This window comes from Pholis gunnellus, assembly GCF_910591455.1.
Source record: "Pholis gunnellus genome assembly, chromosome: 7".
NCBI lineage: Eukaryota > Metazoa > Chordata > Actinopteri > Perciformes > Pholidae > Pholis > Pholis gunnellus.
Window position 1 is genome coordinate 4,704,510 of NC_136533.1, and position 25,298 is coordinate 4,729,807.

Consider the following 25,298-nt stretch of genomic DNA (forward strand, 5'->3'; position numbering starts at 1 on the left):
CCTCTACAGCCCTGATGCGAACCATCAAACAAATAACGATAATTAAAATACAAAGACAGCAATGGAAGGTTAGCTTGTTTGTGTAAAAACAAGGGTTTAGCAAGGGATGCTGGAGACAGATCAAGTGTTTTCATGTCAAGAGGAGAAACCTTTGAACTGAGAGAGAAAGACAGATAAGAGAATTGATTTCATCCGTGGAGGCGAAGAGGTAGAGGAGCATGTCCCAAAAGGTTTGGTTAAGAATATGGAGATGAAAAAGAAAGGCGTGGAGAGGCAGATAAAGACAGCCAGGGTGAGGGAGGGACGGTGATGCAGCTCAGTGTGCATCCAAATCTCCCCATGGTGTTTGAGCTATAACTCACTGAGAGAGATCAGATTAATGCTCGCCCAAATTGAATCACTGGCTCCTTTGTCAGCTGCAGTTCACTTCAAACCCAGCAGCATCAGAATCCAATCAAACGTTTGAACTTTGTCCAAACCTTTTTCTTTATTATTAAAAGCGTTCATATTTCCAATACAGACATATCTTTTATTCATCTCCAGTGACAAATATTTCCCCCTGGTTGTCTGTATTTCCCTCAATTTTAAAGACGAGAAAGAGACACGATACTGATCCGTCTGTCTTTCTCTGGAGTGGCAGCAAAACGCTTCCGTATTTTAGATAGATGTGTTCTAAACTGTAGGATTACTCTACAGTGAATTCCACTTTTATGGTAGCAAAACACCATAAAAATGGTAAGAAAAATGTTTTTCAAACAACACCAGTGAGACACCGGCAGAATAGAAATCCAGTCCAATACAAAAGCCATTCAATAGATCGACACATGTGACGCTTATGACATTCAGGTTTTGTTGAGATTTTCTAAAGTGTTAATTCAATGCTGTGGTGATTTTAAAGGCAGTGGAGGTGTTTGTCTATTAGTTGTAGAGGTGTTTTTGTTATTTTTACCTTCCCTGAATGTATGATTGTTGGGGGGGGTGGAACAGGTAGTAAGTGTGAATTTTAACCATTTCCTCCACGTGTTAGGTCCGGTCGACATTACGCAGAACCTTCTCCTGGAACAAGGACTCACCTTTGTAGTAGAACAGACAGAAATCAGCCAAGACGAACCACTTCCTCTTCCAAAGACGCATCCCAGAGCTGTCCTGCAGAGAGGAGGAGATGTAAGAGAGTGTAAGTAATGAGTGAATGAATAACGAGACACAAAGAAGCACAAGATTGGAGGAGATAACGAGAAAGACGATTGGAGATTTTTTTCGAGATGGAAAAAGAGCGGCGAGGGGGCAGCGGAAACAGGAAAACAAGTGAGGTGGATAGGCGCAGAAATAAAAAAAGAGAGAACAAGAATGAGAGGGAGGAAAGGAGGGATCATTTGTCCTCGTCCACTGGCTCGCTGGGCTTGTCACGGCTGCTTTACCGCCCGCTTCGTCTTTTATGTTCGCTGTCTGAAAATGGTGCCATTTGAAGAGGAGAGGAGATCCAGAGGGATCACAGATACATGCATCTTCTTTGAAAGCCTTCTGTATGTATGGTCCTGTTAGTGTGTGAGTGTGTATGTATGTGTGTGAATAGCATGTGATAATATGTGTGCACATGCAACTATATGTGTACATTCATGTGCATGTGTGTGTGTGTTCCTGCCAGTGTTTTTCTAATTAAAAGATAATTGCAAAATTAGACTGTATGTGCAAACGGCTGTGCATTCGGTTGTGTGTGCATTCCTGCTTGTGTGTATTTGTGTGTGCGTGCCTCCGCGTGCGGTCATTAAAGTATAATTGCTTCGCAGTAACATCACTCACTGTTTGTCTTGTACTGACGCCAAGCGTTACCCAGCGGGACGATGCCAACTACAGATATTTTAAGTACAACTTCAAATACTCAGAGTCTCTCCAGTAATAGCCTGTCTGTCATCAACAGCAGGTGCTCTATATTGCCAACGCAAAAGGCATAAATCAAGAAAAAATAGAAGTAGGCCAATGGAGGAAATGTGGCAGACTGAAGCTAGAACTCAACCTTGTAGTGTATTAAAGAGACGGACATCTCAGGACTGAATTAGCAAATAGACTGAAGATATTCTATGTAAGACAGTATTTCAATGAGGGTGTTCGTGCAGGTTTAAAGAACTATCTCATTCATTTTAATGCTATGAAGTATAGCTTCATTTAGAGTTTCACAGTTAGTAGCTTGGTATGCAGATACCCACATGAGATTTCTATCATATGTCCTCTTTGAGTAATTGTACTCTGGTGTACTCAGCTTTTTAACCGTGTTATATAACTCTGTTGTATAACACTGCGAACAGAATATCTTTGGGTTTTGGACTGTTGGTGAGACAACCCAAGACATTTTGGATGTTGTGATGGGAACATTTTGGGGATTTATTGAGATAATATAGGTCATATTATTTATGTTATATATAATAGTTAGTTGCAGCCCTTGCTCAATTAATTTTGGCATTATAATGTACAATATTCTTTTCTAGATTCTAGTTATTGTAGCCAAGAGTCAAGATATTCAACAAGGACTTAACCTGTCTTCGCCGGCTGCCAGACTGGCAGCAGGCCAGACCTCTACACCGAGCCATGTGGTTGGTAGCCCCACACAACAGCTAGGAGCGTATTTAAGAAATCAGAAAAATGCTGTTCAGAGTCTTAGTTTTGGAATATATCCGTCCAGTAAATATACTGAATGTCACGGTGCAAGCCCAGTCATGCGTTAGAATGAGTGTGTTTCAGTTAGTGTGTGTGTGTGTGTGTGTGTGTGTGTGTCCTGACCTGTTTGTACAGCCATCCTCGCACCACCACAGGAACGTTGGGATTCCTTTTAATGGCCTGCTCTCTCTTCCCAAAGTTGTGCACCTTCCCACTGGACCGGGAGCCCTGAAACACACACAGACAAATGAAGAGGGCTTTCATGAGGTGTAGGAAGACATGATCGAAGCCCTTAACGAATGCATACGTGCAGGTGACCGGCAGATGATCAGTTTGTTACTCATCAATCAGCTGTTCTGTTTAATTGCCAGCTTGTTAGTTAATTGACCAAACATTTGTACAGATTTTTTTTTTTTTACACATCTAATTTGCTCAGAAGCAAAGCTGTGTGGCTGCAGTAGTTGTTGCATGTCAACATTACCATTTGCAGAGCTATATTAGCTTGGTTAATTAACAGCAAGATAACAAGGATATTTATTCTCCGCAGCGGAACTGTTGCCAAAAGGGACAAAAGTGCGACAGATCTGTGTGTCACAGTGACTTATATTTGGAAACAGGCAATCTGTAGCTCATCAGACCACTCACTCTGGCTAAGTACATTACTGAATGGACCTTCACACACACCATGATTATCCTTTTTTTTTTCTTCTCCTGGTACCTTTTTCTGCCCCAGTTGTTTCGTAATTACAGCCATTATTTGAGTACAGACAATTTTCCACTGGGCCTCCAACGAGAGCGCCAGCCAGGGTTGCCATGACATGAGTCAGAAATTGTCGAAGCCTCTGCAGACAGATCAGGTGGGAGGTTAGAAAAGCGGGCTTGTGACCTGCAGGTTGCTGGTTCGACCGCCAGACGCACACCTGCTGGAAGGTCTGGCCAGTGAACCTGAGCGGCTCCCATCAAAGAGGCAAAGGCAATAAGTCTTTCAATGTCAGCAGTGACGGACTGCAGCTGCATTGAGCAGCATCCAGAAGTGAACGCATACAAGTCAAGGGTTGTCCCCAAAATAGCCGGTCTATGTAAATCGTCTTAAAACACTGAATATCTGCATCCGTCCGTTGCAGAAATCCGGTGTCCTACAAAATGTCTGTGAATAGTGTATGATTTGTCTATGTATAAAGCAGAATAAAAGTGATTTAGTGAATGCACCATGTAAGCACAATATAAACTGAAATAATAAGGACTAATAGAAGAAGAAGGTTAACTAAAGGCCCCTCTACAGAAGATTTTGTAACAATGGAGTTGTTGCCTTTAATGTCTACCTGAACAGGGACTTAAGTCGCTCTCGCTCTGTGTGTTGCAATCCAAGTTTACATTATTGTATACATTCTACATTCAACACTTGGGCTCTGCATCTTCTATAGTAGATCTATAGTACTCCAATGATATTTCAACTGTAACTTCATAAGGTGGCGTGTTTGTATTTTTAAACATAGTGTCAATACTTTAGGTGCTTCTGGTTATTTGTAGCCCATAGTATCACTCTATGAAATATTATAGGATGCCTACAGTCCAGAATTAACATCAGCCAGACGGAGAGGGTGTGAGCGGTTCATTCATGTTTCAGGAGCAGCGTCCCAGTCAGGATAGGATTCCGTTTTACTATTGTGACATCCCTTGTCATGCACGCCACTGATTTGATAATTAGGAATAAATCAGAGAAAACATTTGCAGACAAAAAAAACATGTAAACTTCACAGAGAAAGGAGCTTAATTGAATCATTAAAAAAAAGTATTAAAAGGTTCTGAGCTTGAACAGATAGGTACACACAGATAAACTCAAACTTTTCAGCTTCAACTTCTCTGCCGGAAAACTGTTGAATTCAACAGGTAAAGAGTTCCAGATGGCCCGATGGAATATTGAGCTGGAAATACAACATCTGAATTCCGGGAAACCAATTTATTGATCTCCTGAACCACTCACTTGACTACAATGTCCCCCTTGACGAGTGACAATCACATTCCTGCCACTAGGACTAGAACAATTATTTTTGTTATCGAATAATCTTCTGATTATCTTTGTGGATTAATCAAGTAATTGTTAATTCTAAAAAATGTCAAATAAATGTGATAAAGCCCTTGAAACGGTCAGTCAATACAAAACCAGGTGAAATCTTATTGTAAGCAACTAACCTACAGCTGAAGTCTATAAGCAGTGTTTATCTCTTTAGAACTGTTGTAGCCCTTTAAGATACAATTCAGGCACTGGCGTCAATTTGTCTTCCGTTACACACATTTAAGATATGCGTGGATGCTGGTCGTCTCTCTCTCTCTCAGCTAACCATGAAATTCTTGCATTATTGTTGTGTTTGTGTGTGCGTGCCTGTTGTATAAGCCAGCAAACATACTTATACACCGTGCATGTATTCATGAAATCTCGTTACACCATCCTCTATTCTGAAACCTCAGAAGAAATACGACTCCCCAAGGCTGTGCAAACACACACACACACACACACACACACACACACACAAATACCCTGCCACCTCGGTCACTCTGTTATTATAATTTAAGATTTAGTGTGACGGCTGCATGAGTGTGTATATGGACTGGAAGCAGCACTGGGGAGGCATCCACGGCTGGAAAACAGCAAACCCACTCACTAATTAGAGGGAGGCTGGTTGGCCAAGCATGATGCAAAGATGCAGAGCGGCTCCAGTGCTGTCACATCGGAGTCCCTTATCTGTAAATATACAGTATGCGTATGTCTATGCATGGTTGATGTGTTTGTCTCTGCCTGTATGTGTGTGTGTGTGATGCGGTGGTCTATTTTTAGGTCGGGGGTAATTCTGTGGAAAAGGCTGTGGTCCCTGCTGGAAAGTAGCACTCTGTGTTGGAGGTGAGCGACTCGGGGTGCAGAGCAGCTATTTGTTACATTAATGGCACACGATCAGACAACCTATAAGCCTGGAGGGACGAGTCAAAAACCTGGAGGCTGTAGGTTCAAATCCCTAGCCAGACGAGAATTATCTGGGAGACTGAGGTAATTAAACAAGAGTAGCACTTTACCCTCCCTTTAGAAATCTCAATCTGTTCAAGTCGATCTAATCAGTCGTTAACAGCATTTGAGTGTAGTAGAACACAGCAGCTCTCAAGAGTCATTCTGGGTTACTTTTAGTGCAGAAACAATTAGTCAATTGTGTTAAGACATTTTTTATATTTTACAGACTAAAAACTTGTAAACTACAATTAACGCCTCACGGTTGTATGCCTTCGCCAACCAGTCAAGTTGCAGTCTACAACCAAAATGTCATCGCTTCATCGTTTTATCGTTATATGAGACATCGTCAAATTTATATAAACTTATAACATATCAATTCTTGAGTTATGGCCCAAAACGTGTTTTGTGAGGTCACAGCGATCTAGACATTTGAACGCCAACTTCTAATCAGTTAATTCTTGACGTGAGTTGAAGTGGACGTTTGTGCCAAATTTAAAGAAGTTCTCTCTGAGATAATGCTTTCACAAGAATGGGTCGGACTGAAGGTCGCAATGATCTTGACCGTTGACCACAAAATTGTAAACAGTTCATCCTTGAGTCCAGGTGGATGTCTTTGCCAAATTTGAAGGAATTCCCTCAAGGCGTTCCTGAGATATCTTGTTCACGGGAACGGACAACTGAAAACATAATGCCTCCTGTCACGGCTGTCTCCGGCAAGGACGCATACAAATGGACAGATAAATCAGTTAAGAAGAGAACTTGCAGACCGGTATTTTTCATCTGGTAGATGTTGAGATATTTCACTGTCAGTGAACGCTATGATACAGACAGTGAAATATCTATTTAAAAATAGAGAATTGACATTCATCCTGTGGGCATCATGAACGTCTGTACCATAATCCATGGCAATAGATCCAGTAGATGTTGAGATATTTCACGAAAAAAATAAAATGTCAACCAGACAAAAGGAAAAGTCGGGGATTCAACAAAGTCTTTTGTTTTCATCCTCTCTTGATCATGAAGGTTTCCTCAGAATCTTATGTCAATCCATCCAATAGTTGTTGAGATATTTCAGTCTGCACTAAAGGGATGGACCAATTAAATGGCCAACATTTCCAGCCTGAGGACCAGGCCACTAGTTTGGCTTAAAACAATTTAATTAAAGAATTTACAGGTCGGGGTGAGGAACAAAGACTAATATGCCTTAAGCAGTGGATTTCCAAATGTGAGCTGCTCAGAACAAATAGTCTCCTACTATTGATCTCCAGTGAACTGTGTGATCATAAAGCTTGATGTTAGTGGGAAAGCTTGCATGCTCATCAAACTGAAAATAGAAGTAAAACCAGAATATCATAAACCCCCAAATCACCTCAAATTACAGTTAAATGACTGATGACATTAATGCATTAGGAGGTAGGAGTGTTACCTTAATGGCAGTAGTTAAGGGGGAGTGTCAGTCACTCTTTTTCAAATTTGATTTATTCCAGTTACCACAGGAACTCAAATCATGGACCTTTAAGTGGACAAACCAATCCTTCAACCTATCACAGTCCAACGGCGCATGGGCTAATCTTTAATGGTGGTATGTGCTGGTTTTCATGCTCGAAGTGGCACTATTTAAAAAAAACCCACTGAGGCAGGGAACTGACGAGGCACATAAAGCTTCATAAATTCATAACGGTAAACTGAGAAACATCAGGGACTCCCAAATGACATTGACTTTGATCAATCCCAAAGACGTTATGCAGACTGGTTATGAGCACAACATCCCTAAATATGCATCCAGCGACAGAGAACACAAGTGCTCAAAAGAGAATTCTGACACAAAACTCTCTGGAAAAATGGGATGATTTCTGTCTCGGCGCTCCCTCTGATGTTTAGTCAGAAGCGGAATGGATGTGACTTATTCAAACTGTGAATTCATTTCTTGACAGTGGTGTGCTCTGCAAAACGGGGGGTGGGGGAATGAAAGACTCATCTTTCCTCTGTTCAGAGTTTTTCTTGTCAGAATGAGGCTTCTGTACTATTCCCCTGCTGTTTCGGTGGCAGGGGTGATGAGCCAGAGCACCTGGGAGGGCCGCAGGCCAGTAAAACACCGAGCGTGGAAATGGCGACAGGCCGTCATGATAGATGTCCTGTCATCTCGGCACCGCACCCGATGACACGTGTTCAATCTTAGTCCCGCGGCACCTGTTGATGGTGCGGGATGAGATTTCACGCCACTGTGGAGCTGTGCATGTGCATGTGTGCGAGTGACTGAGTGAAAGGGAGTGTGAGATATAGACTGAAAGAAAATAAAAAGTGGCAGGGTGAAGGAGTGAGCCAAAAAATAAATAAAAAACGGAAGTAAATGAGCAACCAAGACAGAAAGAGACTTTCCAATTCCAACCTAGAAAACTTTATGTTGCGCCAAAACCAGATCGTAAAGAATGTAACCTCCTCTTTGAGATCTGCATTTGGAAGCTCAAATTGGGATTCCTCAGCATTGGCTTATGCAAAACCGCTTTGACAAATTTAATAATTTTGGTGCCAACAGCACATTGCCTGAGCCAATGACAGCATGAAGGACAACCGGACACAAATTGCCTTGTTCTATTGTTACTCTTCACGCCTCTTTCCGGCATTCCTGTCAGTGGATATTGGTATGTGTGTGGGTTGTATTCTAGAGCAGTTATGAGCAGAGACATAAAGCAAATCTGACATGAACATATATACGGATACAGTACAAGGCCAGAGAAAAAGCAAAAGAGACACAGAGATGAAGGATTTAACATTTTCTTTCAAATGAAGTGTTAACTGAGTTTACGACAAGAGTTTACAGCCATGTTAGCAGCTCTGTGAGGCTACTTAGGCATTAAAGTGCTTTGAGCTAAATGCTAACAGCTGTACGCTAACATGCTCACAACGACGATACTACCATGTTGATAGTTAGCTGGCATATTATTTGCCACGTTCAGCGCCATTTGCATGTTAGCATGCTAACAGTTGCTAATTAGCACTGAACACAGACAAGCACAGCTGAGGCTTAGCGAGTATTTGGTCATAAACCAAACAACAAAGTATTAGACCAACTCGAATTTTGACCAGATCGTGGCGCTAAGTTAAAAGATTAGCATAGTGATTACAATTTATCTCGAGCGGGACATGAATGTGCATCAAATTTCATATCAATCCATCCAATAATTGAGATTCAGATCCATTGAGATCCAAAGTCACTAGGACTCATCCACAGTGGGTAATTAACGTCTTTATGGAATTTTACTGAACCCATTACAGTGGCAATATTAATGTAATGGCTATAGAATACTGACATCATCAGAGTTGAGATTGGCTCCCTTTAAGCCCGGCTTTCCCTTTGAAATTCTGTCTTCCACTGGGTCGTGATCTCTGGGGAGAATGAAGGCCCGATGCTAGCAGCAGGGAAAAAAACTAAACGCTACAAGGTAAATAGGTCCAGACAACAAAAGAACAAAAGTGCTCGCCATTTTGCAAACACTAGCTATGCTAGCAGTCATTGTCCATTTCATAATCTAAACAAAAGAAAAGAAATTCGGTGGCCTTTCTTAAATGAACAGGGGAGAATTTTACTATATTCTATTTATCCAATCCACTTGGTTTTGCGACAATAATACCACTTGTAAACGCTAGAGATTACTTTAAACACTTGTTGACATATTTCAGTCTGGACCAAAAAAAAGACGAACCAGCTGACTGACAGAACAACAGTCCAACGGACACTGCGATCCCTCGATACCATGGCCAAAAATGTAAGGTATAATTATTGCTTGTGCGTGGTGTAAGATATCATGAGCGGTTATTCCATTTGTAATGAGCTGTACGTTGTGAATAATTCCCAAAAAAAGAGTACTGATCGAGAGTCCAATAGTTACTTTAATGTTGCAGTGACAAGTTGTCAGTTAAGTGTCTGGAAAAAACGAGAGAGATCCAGAGTTTACTAAATGAACCGTCTAAAACAATGCAGTCTGACAGGTAGGAGTCAGTTGTAGTTACATCACGTCTACCTGCCTGGATCTGAATGCTGTTTTAATCAACCCTCCACCTCCACCTCTCCCTCCAATTAAGCCCCATGTTCTCATTCCTGCAGGCCTGGCATGGATCTTGGTCAACCGCGAAAGACCTCTGAACCCCCATTCATCATTATCTAACATCCATAACATCCTGGCATGAGTCAGCTAAAAACCGCTGCTAGCCAGATCAGTGAGTGGCCATAAATAACAGCAAAGGCTCTTTTTCTATAACTAATCCTACTGCGACTAATGCTTTACTCATACATTGTAGATCTCATCTGAACCCAGGACACCACGAGGAATAGTAGGAAAGGAGGGTTGGACATAATCATTTGTGATTAAATAAGAGCAAAATATAGAAACAAGTGTTAAAATGAATGCAGTCCTTTCACAGTGCAAGTCACGTTTGCTTTATAGTGATGATGTGATGGAGTTTGCCAGCCTAAATGCCTCAGGCATGACTTTCCACAGTCCAGGCAGCAAAGTGCACCTGTCAGCTTTAGGACAGAGAGACTGTCAGAGGAGTCTGAAGCGCTCCGGAGAAAGGACGCAGTGTTTAACATTTCTGACAACAATTGACTTCACCCATCAAAATAATTAACGTTAGCAAACAAGACCAGTGCTGAGCAGATTGTCCGCCCGCGCAGGCGTCTCCGCTTTGTGTATCCACTGATCCACCACAGACAGAGCTACGGGGTTCAGAAGTTCTCATAACGGCACATTTTAAAAAGGCAAGAAGTAAAAAAAATAGACCTCTAAAATAATTTTAAAAACACAGGATTTATGTCACTTCTGACAACTGATTTGCTAAATTCCAAATTCAGAGCATATATAAAATAGAGGGATTACCTCCACATGGCTCTCAACATGGCGACGCTAAACTATATGTATGTATAAACTACTGACGTGCTGACAGAGCGAACAATGTTTACCTGAGGGTTGACGGCTGGGACGGCATTATCAGCCGTAACTGCTGTATGAGAGCAGAGTAGAGCGGCGGCCGTGAACCAACCAGTGGGGATAGGCTCATGTGTCAACACATGTCAACAAAACAAGGAAACGCTTACTTTGGCTTCATTTTTGTACCGTACAGCAGAAGGAAGTGGAGACGTGGCGTCCATCTTTATACACACGCTATGATACAGACAGTGATATATATTTTTTTCATGGTTGTCCTCAACATGCTATGAGAAAGATGTAAATATAACCACGGCAGAACAACACACACAAACACACAGACCCACCTTGGAGGTGGTGTCCACAGTGGAGGAGGTGACGGCAGTGGAGGCCTCACTGATGGTGGTGCTGGAGAGCTGCTCACCCGCGGGTTTGGACATCATGGAAGCACCCTGCGGCCTGGAGAAGACCACACAAACACACACAGAGAGAGAGAGAGAAAGGGTAAACACACCTTTACAGATCTGCTGCACATCATCTGGGCTTTTTTTTAAGAGTTTTGACTGTTTATTACAGGGCTGGGTAGATAGAACATTGTGGAGCACTAAAGCAGGGTGTGGTGACGGATTTATGCTATTATTCCACTTTATTGGACAGTCCATTATTTTGAAAAAATAGAGAGGGGGGGGGGGGGAGCGAGAGCGAGAGAGAGAGATCTTGTGGTCATTAAACATTTTATCCTTTTGACTCCACACTAATGGTTTCTTGTAATTTTGGTTATTACAATGTATGAATTACATCTTATTAACATCATCACGTACTTCGTAAATGACCCAAATAAAATAACTAATAATCAAATTAATAAGACATTAAGGAGGGAAGGAGGGAAGGATGGATGGATGAGGTAAAGAAAATCTGGATAGAAAATGTTTCTGGAGATACTCGAGGCTATGGACAGATCCGGGGTGTGTGTGTGTGTGTGTGTGTGTGTGTGTGTGTGTGTGTGTGTGTGTGTGTGTGTGTGTGTGTGTGTGTGTGTGTGTGTGTCTGACAGCCAACAAGTGACACTGAGACGGTTGAATGACCTGAAGACAGGATGTCCTAAATTTTCTCCCTCTCTCTCACACACACACCTTGGTGGGCAATAAATAAAGTCCCTCCTCTGAACAGTGTGTGTGTGTGTGTGTGTGTGTGTGTGTGTGTGTGTGTGTATATTTGTGTGCGCGTACAAATCTATTTTCCTTTCGTACCCTCAGGTTTACCTTACATGACCGTTTCACAACAGGAAGCTGATAAATAGACTAACAAATCAGATCCCCAGCAGAAAGATAAAAGTGCACACAGCAGCAGACTGCGTTATGTAACTGTGTACTACAGGAAGATAAATGAGCAGCAGTCCTTCATCCCAATGTAAACTAGATAATACAGTCACAAGTTTACGGAATTATTTTGATGCTTTAAAAAGGATTTGTCTTTCTAAATATTTGTGTTGGATGTCATCTGCATTCTGTTTTTTTTATGATCTGAAGTGGAATCATTTGAATGCGTTATGCCTGTTAAGAGAGAGAAACAGAAGATGTGGGGAACAGAGAGGGGGGGGGACAAACGGCGCTACAGACCTACGTCATCTATGATAAAAAAGACTGAAGATGAATGGGTCGCTCTACAAAACACTATTCAGGGGTCAATAACGTGATAAATAAGTGATGTTCACAAGGGCACCCAGACTACTCTGAATAGTACAGTGGTTTAATGAATCATGCTCTTTCATAAAGAACCACGGAAACCCTGTAGCACGCTCTGTTAATCTTAGACCGCTTCTCAGGCAAACATTGATCTATTTGCACAGCTCAAGGTGATTTTCAACCTTATTTCTATCTTTCTGAGTTCAAGATATCCTGTGAAAAACACCAATATGTTCTGTGTCTCGGGGGATATCGTTCTTCCTGCATCCAGTGACATGACAGTGACGTCGTTGGAGGCAAGGAAGAGGCTTGTGTTACGTTTCCAACCTCAAAAATTGCATCCCAAAATATACGTATGCAGAGAAAAAGTTATGGACAAGGTTTTTTTCAGCGTACATTTAACAGTGTTTTGGCTGACTCGGATATTCAGCCGTATTTGCTCAAACTGAAATGGAATCATTTAGTTGTAATGAATGTCAGGGCAGCTTTTGTTGGATGCAGAGTCAGCAACCCATGTGTGCGTGTTCTATGGATGAAACCGGGACAGAGGTGTGCTGGAGACCTTCAACAGGATATCAGGAGCCCGAAGATAAAGAATAAAAACACAAGACCAGCAGGGGGATTTTTGGGGGAATTCTTTTTGTCATTGTATTTTTCTTAATTTAACGGTCTGCCTCCGAAGAAGAAGGAGCGAGAGACGCCAACGAGCTGCTACAGCTGGGCAGCTGCTCAGCGGGCAGCCGGCACAGCAGAGGCATAAAAAGCGTGTGGAGTTGGCATATTGTCACATCTAACTCAGTGAATTAAGGATTTATTAAGACCAAACCAGAGTTGCTAGTTGTTGGAAAAGTGGAAAGACAAACAAAGAAGGTTTTGGTTTTTGATTTTGAAAAAAAAGCGTGTTTTACGAAGAGTTACAAAGGCTTTTATACCCTGTTTCCTATATATTTTTCCTTTAGTTGAAACAGATGTTGTGTAACATGGCGAAGTTGCCTCTCACGCTCAATTCTGGTACACATCACAGAAGGAGAAATCAGCTTTATCAGAATTTGCCGAATGTTCCCTTCAACACATCTTCCTGTCTGCAGTCTTTGGCGCGGCGGCTTGTTTTCGAAAAAAGAAGAAAAGCAGCACTCACTCAAAATCATGTTCTTATCTCGCAGCGTTTTTGTAGGAGGGCTTTACCGGCTGCCAAGGACAGAGGTAGAGTACAGCACGAGGCTTTCAGTTCATTACCAAACTGCTGCACAGCTTCAACAAATCAACACTATCACTAGTTGTCTGTTGGTCACCAACACTCAACACTTGTTGTTGTTTTTCCTGCAGGGCGGATTATTCCGATTTTACAGTTTTGACAAAAATGTTCAGACAGGCTGACATATTTTGGAACTTGCTGATAGAATTAATAGTTTTCACAGTTGGCAGTTTGGCAAATAAGAAATAATGAATTATGTGAATTATTCAAGCCACGGATGCACAAACCGTCCCGTCTCAGTAGTCGCCTGTCTCTGGTAAAAGAGTGTTTAAAGGCCTCTCCAACACGGGACGAGCCTTTAAAGACCTAGTACTGTGTGCATTTCCTTCTATCTCAATACATAGCATAAGACATGTCCCCTGGTTGTCTACACATACAAGTTATGTGATAAAATGTGTTCTCTACAGACCTTCTTCACGCCAGCTTCACATAAACACAGTTAATTAGTAGAACCTTCTTTCAAAAGGTTACTGAAACAGAGATGAATGACTTTGGTTGTTGTCTGATACTTTAATGTTTCGCTTTTTCCAACAGTTGGTTTTTCTTTTCAACATGTATTTTTATTGTTTGTCCTTTTCATTTGCAGTATCAGTTAATAATAATGAACATTAATGTACTGCCCTTTGCTTGTATGATTTATAATGTGTTCATTTAAAATTAGATTTTTTTAATCCTAATTTTCCTTTTTTTTGTTTAAACCTGAAAGACGAGCAACAACTTCTTAGTGGAGGCTAGTGATGATCTAAATAAAGGATAAATAAAAGTGACAAATATTTTGCACTGATACTAGTTTACTGTGAATGAGATTTCAATCGTAAATCTAAAAAGAGCAGATAAGAAAACAAACACAGTTCACACACTGACTGGTGTATCTCTTTGCATGATGACAGCCCCGTTATTGCTGCTGTGTTGCCGCAGTGAGACGGATGAGACGTTCCGCGCCGGATGTTTTATTGTCAGCGGGCTGACACCAGGCGGAGTGTGGGTATAAATCTGTCTGATTAGTTTCAGAAGGGAAAACACTGGCAGTGTGATGCATTCTTCCGTCCAGGAATCCAACCTAATTACCTCGCACTATATTTCTCTCTGACACACACACGCCTCTATCTTTTTCATATAAATCCATACGTTTTTTTATTTGTGCGAACAAACACTTGTGGCTGTCGGAGAACGGCTGTTTTAGTGACCCGTTCTGCGCCAACTTGTTCGGTTTTCAATTATTTCTGGAATAAATTTTAAATATTGGTCTCCCTTAACATTTTCTTACTCCGTCTTTGTCTCGCTTTGATTTTGTGGTGAATATTTAGTTTCCCTGTTGCGGCCATCCTCCCTGTATTTCTTCCTTTTTCTCATTGCTGTCCTCCACATTACAGGCTGCACTGTAACACAGCCACCAGTTTCAGTACATCAACAACTTTCATCTACAGATAATGTAAATCTCTGGAATATGGCGTGGGTGGGTTGAGAGAGAGAGAGAGAGAGAGAGAGAGAGAGAGAGAGAGAGAGAGAGAGAGAGAGAGAGAGAGACATTAGCTCTCTCCTCATTCTGCCGTCAAGAGAATTTCATGCAAACTGTTGAAAGGTCAGGAACTATAAAATGTACATCAGATGCCTTTTCATCAAAGTCAAAAGTATTCACTGGAAAGATTTGAAATAGAACGGATCTAAAAAAAATCATTTACATCAGGGAACGTCGTTCTTTTTGATTAATTTTAATTTAATAACATGGAGAGGCACTTTTTGTGCAATGAAACCGAACGACTCCACTGACCGGTATCTTTTCTATGAAACGTCTTTCTTTAGAGTGTCGCTTTTGGGTCATGATATGGCACCATTTGCAAAGAAGCAGTTAAAAGGTAGAAGTGACTGAAGCGCAAGAGAACGACAAGAGTGCATTCTGGTTGAAAGAAGGAGGAAATCAGCACAGAGAGGTAATTGAGCCTGAAATAGAAATGAGATAAAGTCGAAGACGGAGCCTTTGATTTCTTCTCAGAAAGATTTTTAAAAAAAACAGACAAATTAGACGATTGCTTTTTGTGCGGAGAAACACACAAGGCTCGCGTCTACTATCGGCCATAAAGGACACAGATTCTACTGGGAGTCTGTTATCTGATTTTCTATACGAGGTCGTCTTACTTCAATCGAGTAAGCTCCTGAGTCTTTAGGGGCACAATCTGGCCTTCATGAGGAAAAAGGCCAGTTCTTGCTCAGGAGGGCTGGAGAAAGGTATGACCTCTCTTTTCTGTGAAGTAATCTATATGTCACAAAGCTCCTGGAGGTCCACGGGAAACACAAGACACTTAATTACTTCGAATGCCCAAAGAGGAAGGGGGTCATTCGTGGTTATCAGTGTACTTCTCTGCAGCAAACAGAGCGGTACAAAAGTTAAACGTGAGAGAAAATGACAGAACAATAGAGAAATCTATAAGACTGAGGCATTACATTCACATCTCAACTCTGTGTTAAAGCTGTCAGCTGTTTATCATTTTATATTAATATGTATTTGTCGCCGCCAGGAGATGTGTGTGCGCTTGCTTGTGTGTGCATCTCCTGTGTCTGTCCTACGGTGTGTTTGGCTAACAGAGCTAACGGCTAACGGAACTTAACACACAGCCAGACTGACCGTTTCTGTTCAGAGGAAACAGTCAACATGGAGCATTATCTGATTATCTTTGGTTTGTATTCATTCATTCAAACATAACAGAGGTGGTGTTTCTAGATCTGCACCTTTCTAGTTTCTAGTTTTGGAAGTTTACTTACTGGTTTTATAACCAGAACTTGGGGCTTCTAACCGAGCCAACAAGCCTCTTTGAATCAAAATGAACTAATCTAGTGGAGAGGGGAAAGTGAGGAAAAAGGGGGAAACAGATGAGTGATGAAGAGTAATTCAAGGGAGACCACATGAAAGGAGGCGGTCACACTCCACTAAACGTGTTGTCGCTGCAGCTCCATCAGTGCGGCGTCCACGGTCTCCGCAGACTGCTTTCATTATGAGAGAAGGAGCAGATCGAAAAGGGTTAAACTTACTTTTTATCCATTTATTTATTTGTGTCACTTATATAATTTCAATTTGTCTTTAAATACACCAGAGTGGACATCCATTTCTTAAACTTTTGGCAGACTTATTTGGATTAAATGGGCATGTTGCCAACATCAATATGAAACCTGCTATGGGACTGTGTTAGAATTTTATAAAAACACGTTTATATATATATATATGTATTAAACAACATAACCTAAGTTGAGTATCAATTCAATTTCTTATCAGATCAGTCCACATGTAATAACAAATGCTCCAAAACGGTAATAAACAATGATGTTGATGTCTATCGTCTTCATGTACACATCTGATTTTCAATAACAATATTTTCACATCTTGCCGTTACACAGCGAGACATCATTCAATACGACAACATACAGTAAACTACATGGAGCAGTTTTGATTTAAGTGCTCCACTCAAGGGCTCGCTGAGCTGAGGGGGCAAAGGCTTTATTCACTTCATTTTCATGCCAAGTTTTTCCTAGCTGGTGTAATTACTCAAACTATCAGACATCCTGTTACAATCCAACAGCTCTGACCCTAAAGGTATTAGTACAACAACACCAGTCAAACCCAATCTAAACCGAGTCTACGTCTACATGTCAATCACATTGTTCTGGCGTGTGGATTCAGATACGCAACAACAATCTGTTATTCCGGATAAAACATTGGATAAAGCCAGGTACAAAATCCTTGCTTCATTTTCTTACATCACCATGAAACTTCCCCAGTTGATTACTCACATTAAGACAATTCTTTTTTTGTATTACAAGTGATCTGAAATGTTGTGTTTGAATACACAAATGAGGCATTATCTAGTGCTAACTTTTGGTGAATCTAGTGAAGTAAAATAATCCCGTGAATGTGTACTTTGGAGGTTTTCTTTCACCAGGAGTTATGAAACCAAAATCTCAAAATTGAACAGTGCATGAAGAAAATGTGCCTGGGGTGTCTCGCCTTCATCTTCCTCTTGTGAGACCCGAGTACTATTTTAATAATGCTTCACAGAATGATGACTTCTTTGACCAATGAAAGGAAGGGATGTAGTGATGAAACCCAATCAGGCCATCGCCTCAGAGAAATCAGATCATCTACCTTAAAATGCACTGGGCTGTTTTAAAATAAAGGGCGAAAGCTTCGTATACTCGCATCTTATCATTAAAATAAATCATGGAAACATGGGAACAAATATCACTCAAACACAAACGCACAACGTTCAGCTTCTTGTGAAATCTTCCAGTCAATGCAAACATGCCATATTTCTTCTAGCCTCGCTGGAAATATGTTCTCTGACGTGAACAAATAACTGTGTGGAGAAGAAGAAAATGATCCTGAAGGACCAACACTTAAGACGGGCACTTAGCCGCCCCGTGAGAGTATGACACAAGGCAGGAACCCGGATCTAAAGAGTGCTGCATATTAACCTCACTCAGCAGTAGTGGCTGTGGGTCAAAAGTGGACCCACAGAACGGGCCGGGGGGCATTTATTGGCTGCTCATCAGGAGCAAAGCAGGTCGCCTCCTCTTGTTTTGTCTGTGGGAGGATAAAGGCGGCCATGTTGAGAACGGAGAGGCCACGGAGGAGATTTAAATCACACAGGAAAAGTAATTGTCGGAAGGATTCGGACATTTTACCACCAGTTATTTAATGATACTTCTCACAAGACAACAGGAAAAAGTAAACTTAAAACACTTACACACTTAAAAAACGTACTCCCACCCCCACAATATGTCAGAAATCAACACAATGGCTTCCCACACAGGCGCAGCTGACATTTAAATACACCGCTTGGATTCTGCAGACCAAAATATTCAGAGATTTTAAATGATCTGAGAGAAAAACACAGGTACTCTGTCCTCAAACAGAAGAGTGGAAATCATTATTTCAGCTTTGACACATTGTTGAACCCAATTTCCCCCCAAAAAGACAAAACTTTCTTAATAGACAGTATGTTGGTACGGACAGCCAGCGTCCCCATTTCAAAAGGGATGTTACTTAAAATAACTGCTATTCAAACAATCCCCCTACTGCACCTCCATTCTCTGCTTCATAGTTTCCCTGACACGTCTGAGTGAGATCTTCCTCCATGATGCTAATGGGGCCAAATTGTCTTTCATGGAGTATTTTTAAAAGCCACAACAGCGGCGCTGGTATTGCTTTTACCTTGTGAGACTGTCTGTGAGTCGTCGTGGCAAAAATGTGGTCTTTGAGACACGGGAGCTACAACAGAGGAGGTCTTCAGCACCGTACCTGGTGTTTTGTATTTCTATGTGCTTCTCTGTGGACAGATCTTATCACCGCGGCAGCGTCTAAATCATGCACGACCCAGTCCTGAAACTTTAGAGCTGTGTAGCTGAGATCAAAGTGTGACGATGGGTGTGGTCCGGGCTGATTTTGCGTCACGGCTGCTGTGATCCCGTCACAAGACGGTCTCTGGTTCATACATTTGTTTTGTCATCTGTCTATCTTTAAATCTTGGTGAGTTGATTTGTTGTTTTGCGTGTCACAGTTGTCAAAGTTTTGTGTATTAAAGGAGAAGTTCAACATTTTTCTCCCATTTTCAATTCAGCAGCTCTGCCCCAAAGTCTACCTTCATGAAGTTCATTATGTTCATTTCTTTGTTGAAATTAACAGAAATGTGTAAATTCAATTAAGTTTATCACTGAGGTCATAGTTAAAGGTGGTGCTGCATTGCACTACATTACACTGAGAGGTGTTCAACTTTCTTTGTCCTTCCCCTTAACACACACGAAGGAGGCAGATTAGAAACACCTCAATATAATGGAGACCAGTAGAACACCATCACTGTGAAAACGTAGAATGTGTTTATATGTTAAATGTTTGTAGCCAGTGTAGGATGATCAGAAAAGCCAGAAACATAATTGAGAGAGAATGAGACCACACATTCCTCCTACATTTGTATCCCCCGTTTCAATTCCACAATGCTGCTGCTATGGCAACAGTCAACCAAAGCATTGCCAAGCTGCCCCCCCGGCGAAGCACCATGTGTTCACATTGCTGGCGTAACTTCTCTTAAATCACCAGGTCCCATATCAATGAGCAACGGAAGGGTCAGAGACAAGGGGGGGGGACAAACTACAAGGACAACGAGAGAGAGAACAGAAGAAGCTTCTGGAGGACGTGATGAGAGGAATAGTTGGAGGAAGAGTTGACAGAAACAAATGCGACAAAAGGAAAAAAGGCACGCCGAGTGACAGCCAGGAATTCTGTTTACCTCCATTTACAAAAGGAAAGGGTTTCACCAAGCATGCATGCTCTGTTTCAGCTAAACTAAGCGTCTATTTGACCCGAGCCTGACAAGCATGTGTTAACAAAACAACAGTTTAATTCCCCAGATACGTTCAACCAGTAAAACGAGAACGTTTTTCTCAAAAGTTAAGGAGAGGAATAGGATTTTGGTTCTAAAATCGGTCTTGTCTTAGCCTTGTGCATGGCTAGAGATCTATATTATGTTGTACAAAATGAAGAAGTAAATTATAAAGTCTGAGTCATTTCCTTTATTAGGAATATTGATAAAGTCTGGAATAACACGTATGGGAACCAAAGGACAACCTCTGCTGAAAAGTGGAGCCAATGTGGAAGTTGTTTTAAACTTATAGCTCTGGTTGTATAGAAGTCTATGAGAACATGACTCTACTTCTCACTTGATTTGTTACCTCAGGAATCATTCTAAACATGAGTTTATGGTTTCAATCTCTAGTTTTAAGCATTCTTCAATACAGCAAGATGTTCATTTAGTACATTTAGATCCCGTTTAGAGTGAAATAGAAGATAAAGCAGGTTATCCTTAAAGGCGTGGCTACATTGTGATTGACAGGTCGCTACCACAACATTGTTCAGCGTTAAAACAAGCTAATTAGTTGGCTGTTTCTTGGTCGCCAAAATTAATCACTGTTAACATTAATTACCTTGCTAACCAAGCTAGCTAGCATTAGATTTAGCTGCTAACTTAGCATAAGGTACAGCACCTGGCCCTGCCTGGCCTCGCTTCTCTCGAGCTCCACCCCCTAGTCCCAAACTCAAGGCTTCAAAACTGCAGTCCACTAACAAATGGGTGGTGTTAAGTGACTACGTACACTTGTTATATGCAGCCCAGTATAGGAACACATGGGAAAAAATTTGAAATCCACCAGTGTCACGGCATGACCCCAGAGCTGATGACAAGCAGACAGACGGACAGACGGGGTGCAAATAGACTTCGACACACTTCAGATGCAGACAGATACTGAGAACCAGCCAAGGAAGTTATTCCATCTCTCCTGCTGCCAAAATAAGAGCTGATAAAGTGCTCCTCGGAGCTGTAAAGTCCTGACACTTTAGCCACTTTAATCTGCGATAACCCATGGTGAGCAGGCCCGCTGCCGCCGGCCGCCGTGCACACAAATACCTGCCGCACCCCGTTGCTAATAACGCTCTCAGATGGAGTTTCAACTCTGCTTTCATGACCCGTGAGCTGAAGCCTCCATCATAGTTGACGTTGACATCAAATAAAAAAAAAAAAGGAGCCCCGGCTGGTGCAGCTCGGTGCTGGAGTTGACAGATATTTATACCACAGTATGAGCTCCAGTGAACTCCACAACTTGTGTGCCAGCATGTGTCGTCGACAGGGTGGCAGTAATCCAAAGGTTAGCTCGGCTCCAGCTGAGAGGCTCAGTGGCCGACAGTAAAAAGGTGTGAAAGTATATGAATGTGAAGATGAAAAAAAAGAGCAGCTCAGTTGAGCGAAAAAAGCTCCATCCTTGGACGAGTATAAAGGTTTACAAAAGAGCTTTGGCCTCAGTGAAAACCTCAAGAGCTTCATTGCCGGCTCAGAGAAGCCTTGAATAGCACCACGGTGGAGGTTTTTGGATAACGCCTTGGGCAGCAGCTGAAATCGTTTCTCTTGTGTTGTTGGCAGTGGAGCGATGGTAATTGGATAATTAGGGTTCACAGATAACAGACGGTGGGAATATAATCCCAGCCTTCTCCATACATTAATGGTAATTACATCATCTCTGTTGTGTACGGTACATTATAATTAGATGAGAGGAATTGCATTTACAACATTTACAACCAAACATGTCACCCGTAATACTAACAAACTAAAATCCGATAGCAATAACAAACACAAGGTCATTGGATTTCATGGTTATTGGTGGAGACGTGCTAAAGGAACTAGCCTCCAACAATTCCTGTCTTATTTATCTGATGAATGGCCCCAAATACACTGGACCCTGAGACGTTTAAAATCCCAACTAAAGAACTGTTTTTAAAGAAAAATCCAGTAATTCTTCAATGTGAGGAGCCGATCAAGACCAGCAGTCTTTTTTTCCGGGGCAGTTTTCTGTCTGTACCCGACACAGATAAGACCTGCCGTGAGGTTAAACCCCGGGGAAGATGTTCTGAGATGGCTGGAAAATGCTTTTTTCGGTGTAATTGTGCCCTGTAGGGAATTTGTGTCCGGCAGTAAACTGGGAGGGTCCGTGTTTGCTTCTGCCTCAGATGCCCAGGTACCCAAAAGTAATTGAACCAAACTTTATTTAACTTTATTAAGCCTTAAATTACCTCCACTGAGGGATTTTTAATATATATATTTTATTTTATGTCTGTCTTTCTTTGTTGTAAAGCATTTTGTGCTGCATTTCTTGTAATAAGGTGCTATATTTTTTATTACATTTATTATTAATATTATCATCATTATGATTATTACAAAATAGTACTCTATTCAAATGTAATGTTATGAGAAAAGAGTTGAACATTTTGGAAAATTAGCTTATTCCTTTTCTTGTCGAGAGTTAGTTGCCAATATAGATACCACTCTCATGACTACAGAGCTAGACTCAGGAGGCCATTAGCTTAGCTTAGCACAAAGACTGGAAACAGAGGGAGACAGCTAGCCTGGCTCAAGGATTTAATCACACATTTTAACACATTCGCAGTATTACCAAGTACTCCCAACTCTGCAAGCATATTAATTTGATGTTTACATAATACGTCGAAGATATTGAAGATAAAATGATGCTTCTTAAAAACAAGCTTGCGTAACTCCTAGTATCATATATGAACCAAAGACAAGCATTCCATGGGGAACGATCTTAAGATTCTCTTGGAAGAGAACTTCATAAAAAGTGCTGTTAAGTTAGCCCAAAGATTTTAAAGAAGAAAACATTTTGTACCAAAGATAGTTTGTTCAACATCTTCATTAAACATGTATTTTTTTTATTTTTATACAAAAAAAATAAATGATAGGATCTAATTAAATATTGAACAACTAGTGTATTTTTAGTCTTATACATTCTGATTAATAAGTTGCTTTGCAAATGACCAGGGGATTAAACAGCACTTTTTTTTTCCTTCATGCACTTTTTTAATGAAGCTTCTTCAGTCAAGTTCACTGGTCTTCCAAAGCCACAATGGACGTTCTTTACTGCGAGTATGAAGCTCGATGCTGCTGATGGTACTCAGCTGTGTGCTGCACAATCACAGCAAAGAATTTCACTCGAGTGCATCATTGCAATATTACACTGAGGCAGAAAATAATGCTTCTGAGTGCACATCCTGTATTAACCACCACCTGTCCTTCCAACCTGTGCAGAATCCACCATCTATTACATAACCACACATATACACACACACCAATGTCTGTGTGTGCTGTACTGACACGTTATCATAGCAGCTTGGACAGGCCTGCTTCACGCCCACACAGCTGCTAATAAGACAGATCCATCAGAACAGAGCAAGGAAAAATGTAACCTGGTTCCTCCTTTAGAACGGAGAGATGGACCAGAGACAGTAGAGAAGAAGACAGTAGAGCAGAGGGGGGGGGGGGGCATCCATCATACACATTTCTTGCATTTTGTTTTTGTTATTCACATTTTTTAATCAAGTCTTAGTAAAAAAAACTGCATTCTCATGTCATGTTTTATGTTCGTCTGTAACACTTAATCAATTCTATGAAATGACAAGTTCACGGTTATTGTCTGACAAATTTAAAATCGTAAAAAAGGAGAAAGACAGCAAGACGCAGGCGTAAATAAGAAGAGAGATCAAAGAGTGAAAAGAGGGAGAAGGGAAAAGACTGAAGATAAGATAAGGGCACAAATCAAATAAAAAGGGACGAAACGAGCAGAGTTGAGAAACAAGGAAGACGGAGAAAAGCAGAAAAAGTTGGACGGGTGGGACGAATGGAAATAGAGAGAAGAGGAAATTAAAAGAATGAGACAAACGGAAAAAAATGAACAAGAGGTGAAATGAAAATAGGCCGCTGGAAATGGAGTGAAACTTCATTACATTTTAATGCGTTTCTTCATTGCATTAGAAGCTACAGTACAAAAGCTCTATTAATTGCTCTTCACTGAATTAGTAAAATATGTGTTTGAGGCTGCATAGATATATTTAATAAAACGTGGAAAATATTTGGCACTAATAGGACGAGAAAAGAAAACCAGTATCATAACTCTCAAGAAGGGAACACAATGTAGCTAAAAGTATATGATTAACTGTTCATCAAGAGCTTAAGAATGTTTCCATTGAGGTCTGAGAGGAGGAATTAAAGTAGGTAACATTAAATGAAGGGTCTCTTCAAGAGACGTCTCACAAGCTACAACTCGGGAAGAACTGAGCCTTTGTAGTATTTTGTGTTTTGTAGCCAACAGTGCAGACAAAATGTGTTCTTTTTATATGTTGATACTTTCATTCAAACACTTCCCGAGTACCGGAGAATATCTTTTAATTCAAGGTAATAAAAGCAACAAGAAAAAAAAAAACCTATACAAGTAAACAAACATGTGAGTCTGAACCAGAACTAATTTAAAGAAGATGACGAATAAAAGGTTGATTATTATTTCAGGTTATGTCTTTTATTTCAGATGAAGTGAAATAACGCTGTCCCTAAAATCATCAACACTAACAGCTGTCACTTCTATCCAAACAGCAGTGAAAACATGAAGCCTTAACTTCATGAATGTGAACGACCAAGACTCATTTATCAAATCTGAAGAGCACTCTGCGTATCTCCTCTACCGAGTGAACTGTTGCGGAGTTTGATTTAGTCGAATTAGAAATCAAGAGTGCAGTGACTGTTCAAAACACGCCCGATCTCCACCGGCTGAATTCCTGCAGCTCATACCGACAACTTCACACTCAACGCTGCACTTTCCTGAGTCACCAGCGATACATCGACGGGGAGATAGTCGCACCACACCGCTGCTCAGCCTCAGAACACTCTGGTTCAGGAAAACCCACCGGGGGCATACTCTTGGGAGGGCAATTAGCAATAGATCTATTATGATCTATTACTGCTCATTGTACCCTGAAATAACTGGCAAAATGTGTACAAAAATATGCAACTCAACTGTCCACTATACTGACTGTGTACTTCTACTCCAGAGGAAACCGTTGTGCTTATATCTCCTCAGCATATCTTGCTGGCAGTAATATTATTAGCGAAACAAATTAGTTACAATTTCTACACCGAGGACATACAGCCAACGCACCCGGCTCTCGATTGGTGAAATACGCTCTGGTTCAACTCGGCGTCCAGTCGGCTGTCAGTTTACGTCGACTCCAGGAAGTGACGAAGAGTTTGGTTGTGAGGAGAACTGCAGTCGATGAGTGTTGATCTGCCCGCTGCGAACGACATGCTGGACTCAAGTCTGCAGAGTCCTGAAGCCCCGCCCCCTGCTGCTGAACAGAGCGCTGTTCATGCGTTTATTCAAAGTTTACTAATATTGAACCGGTC

At 41.3% G+C, this 25,298-nt stretch overlaps 1 protein-coding gene across 3 annotated transcripts in view; it reads right to left on the reverse strand.

Moving 5' to 3' along the window:
* Positions 1 to 25,298, reverse strand: part of plekha7a (pleckstrin homology domain containing, family A member 7a) — a 123,343-nt gene that overhangs the window by 33,270 nt on the left and 64,775 nt on the right. For all 3 annotated transcript variants that reach the window (XM_079162916.1, XM_079162917.1, XM_079162918.1), the window contains 3 exons: positions 10,926 to 11,037; positions 2,776 to 2,880; positions 1,074 to 1,146 (listed from right to left, as the gene is read on the reverse strand). In XM_079162916.1, coding sequence (XP_079019042.1) covers positions 1,074 to 1,146; positions 2,776 to 2,880; positions 10,926 to 11,037 — 290 coding nt within the window. The remainder of the gene's footprint in view (positions 1 to 1,073; positions 1,147 to 2,775; positions 2,881 to 10,925; positions 11,038 to 25,298) is intronic.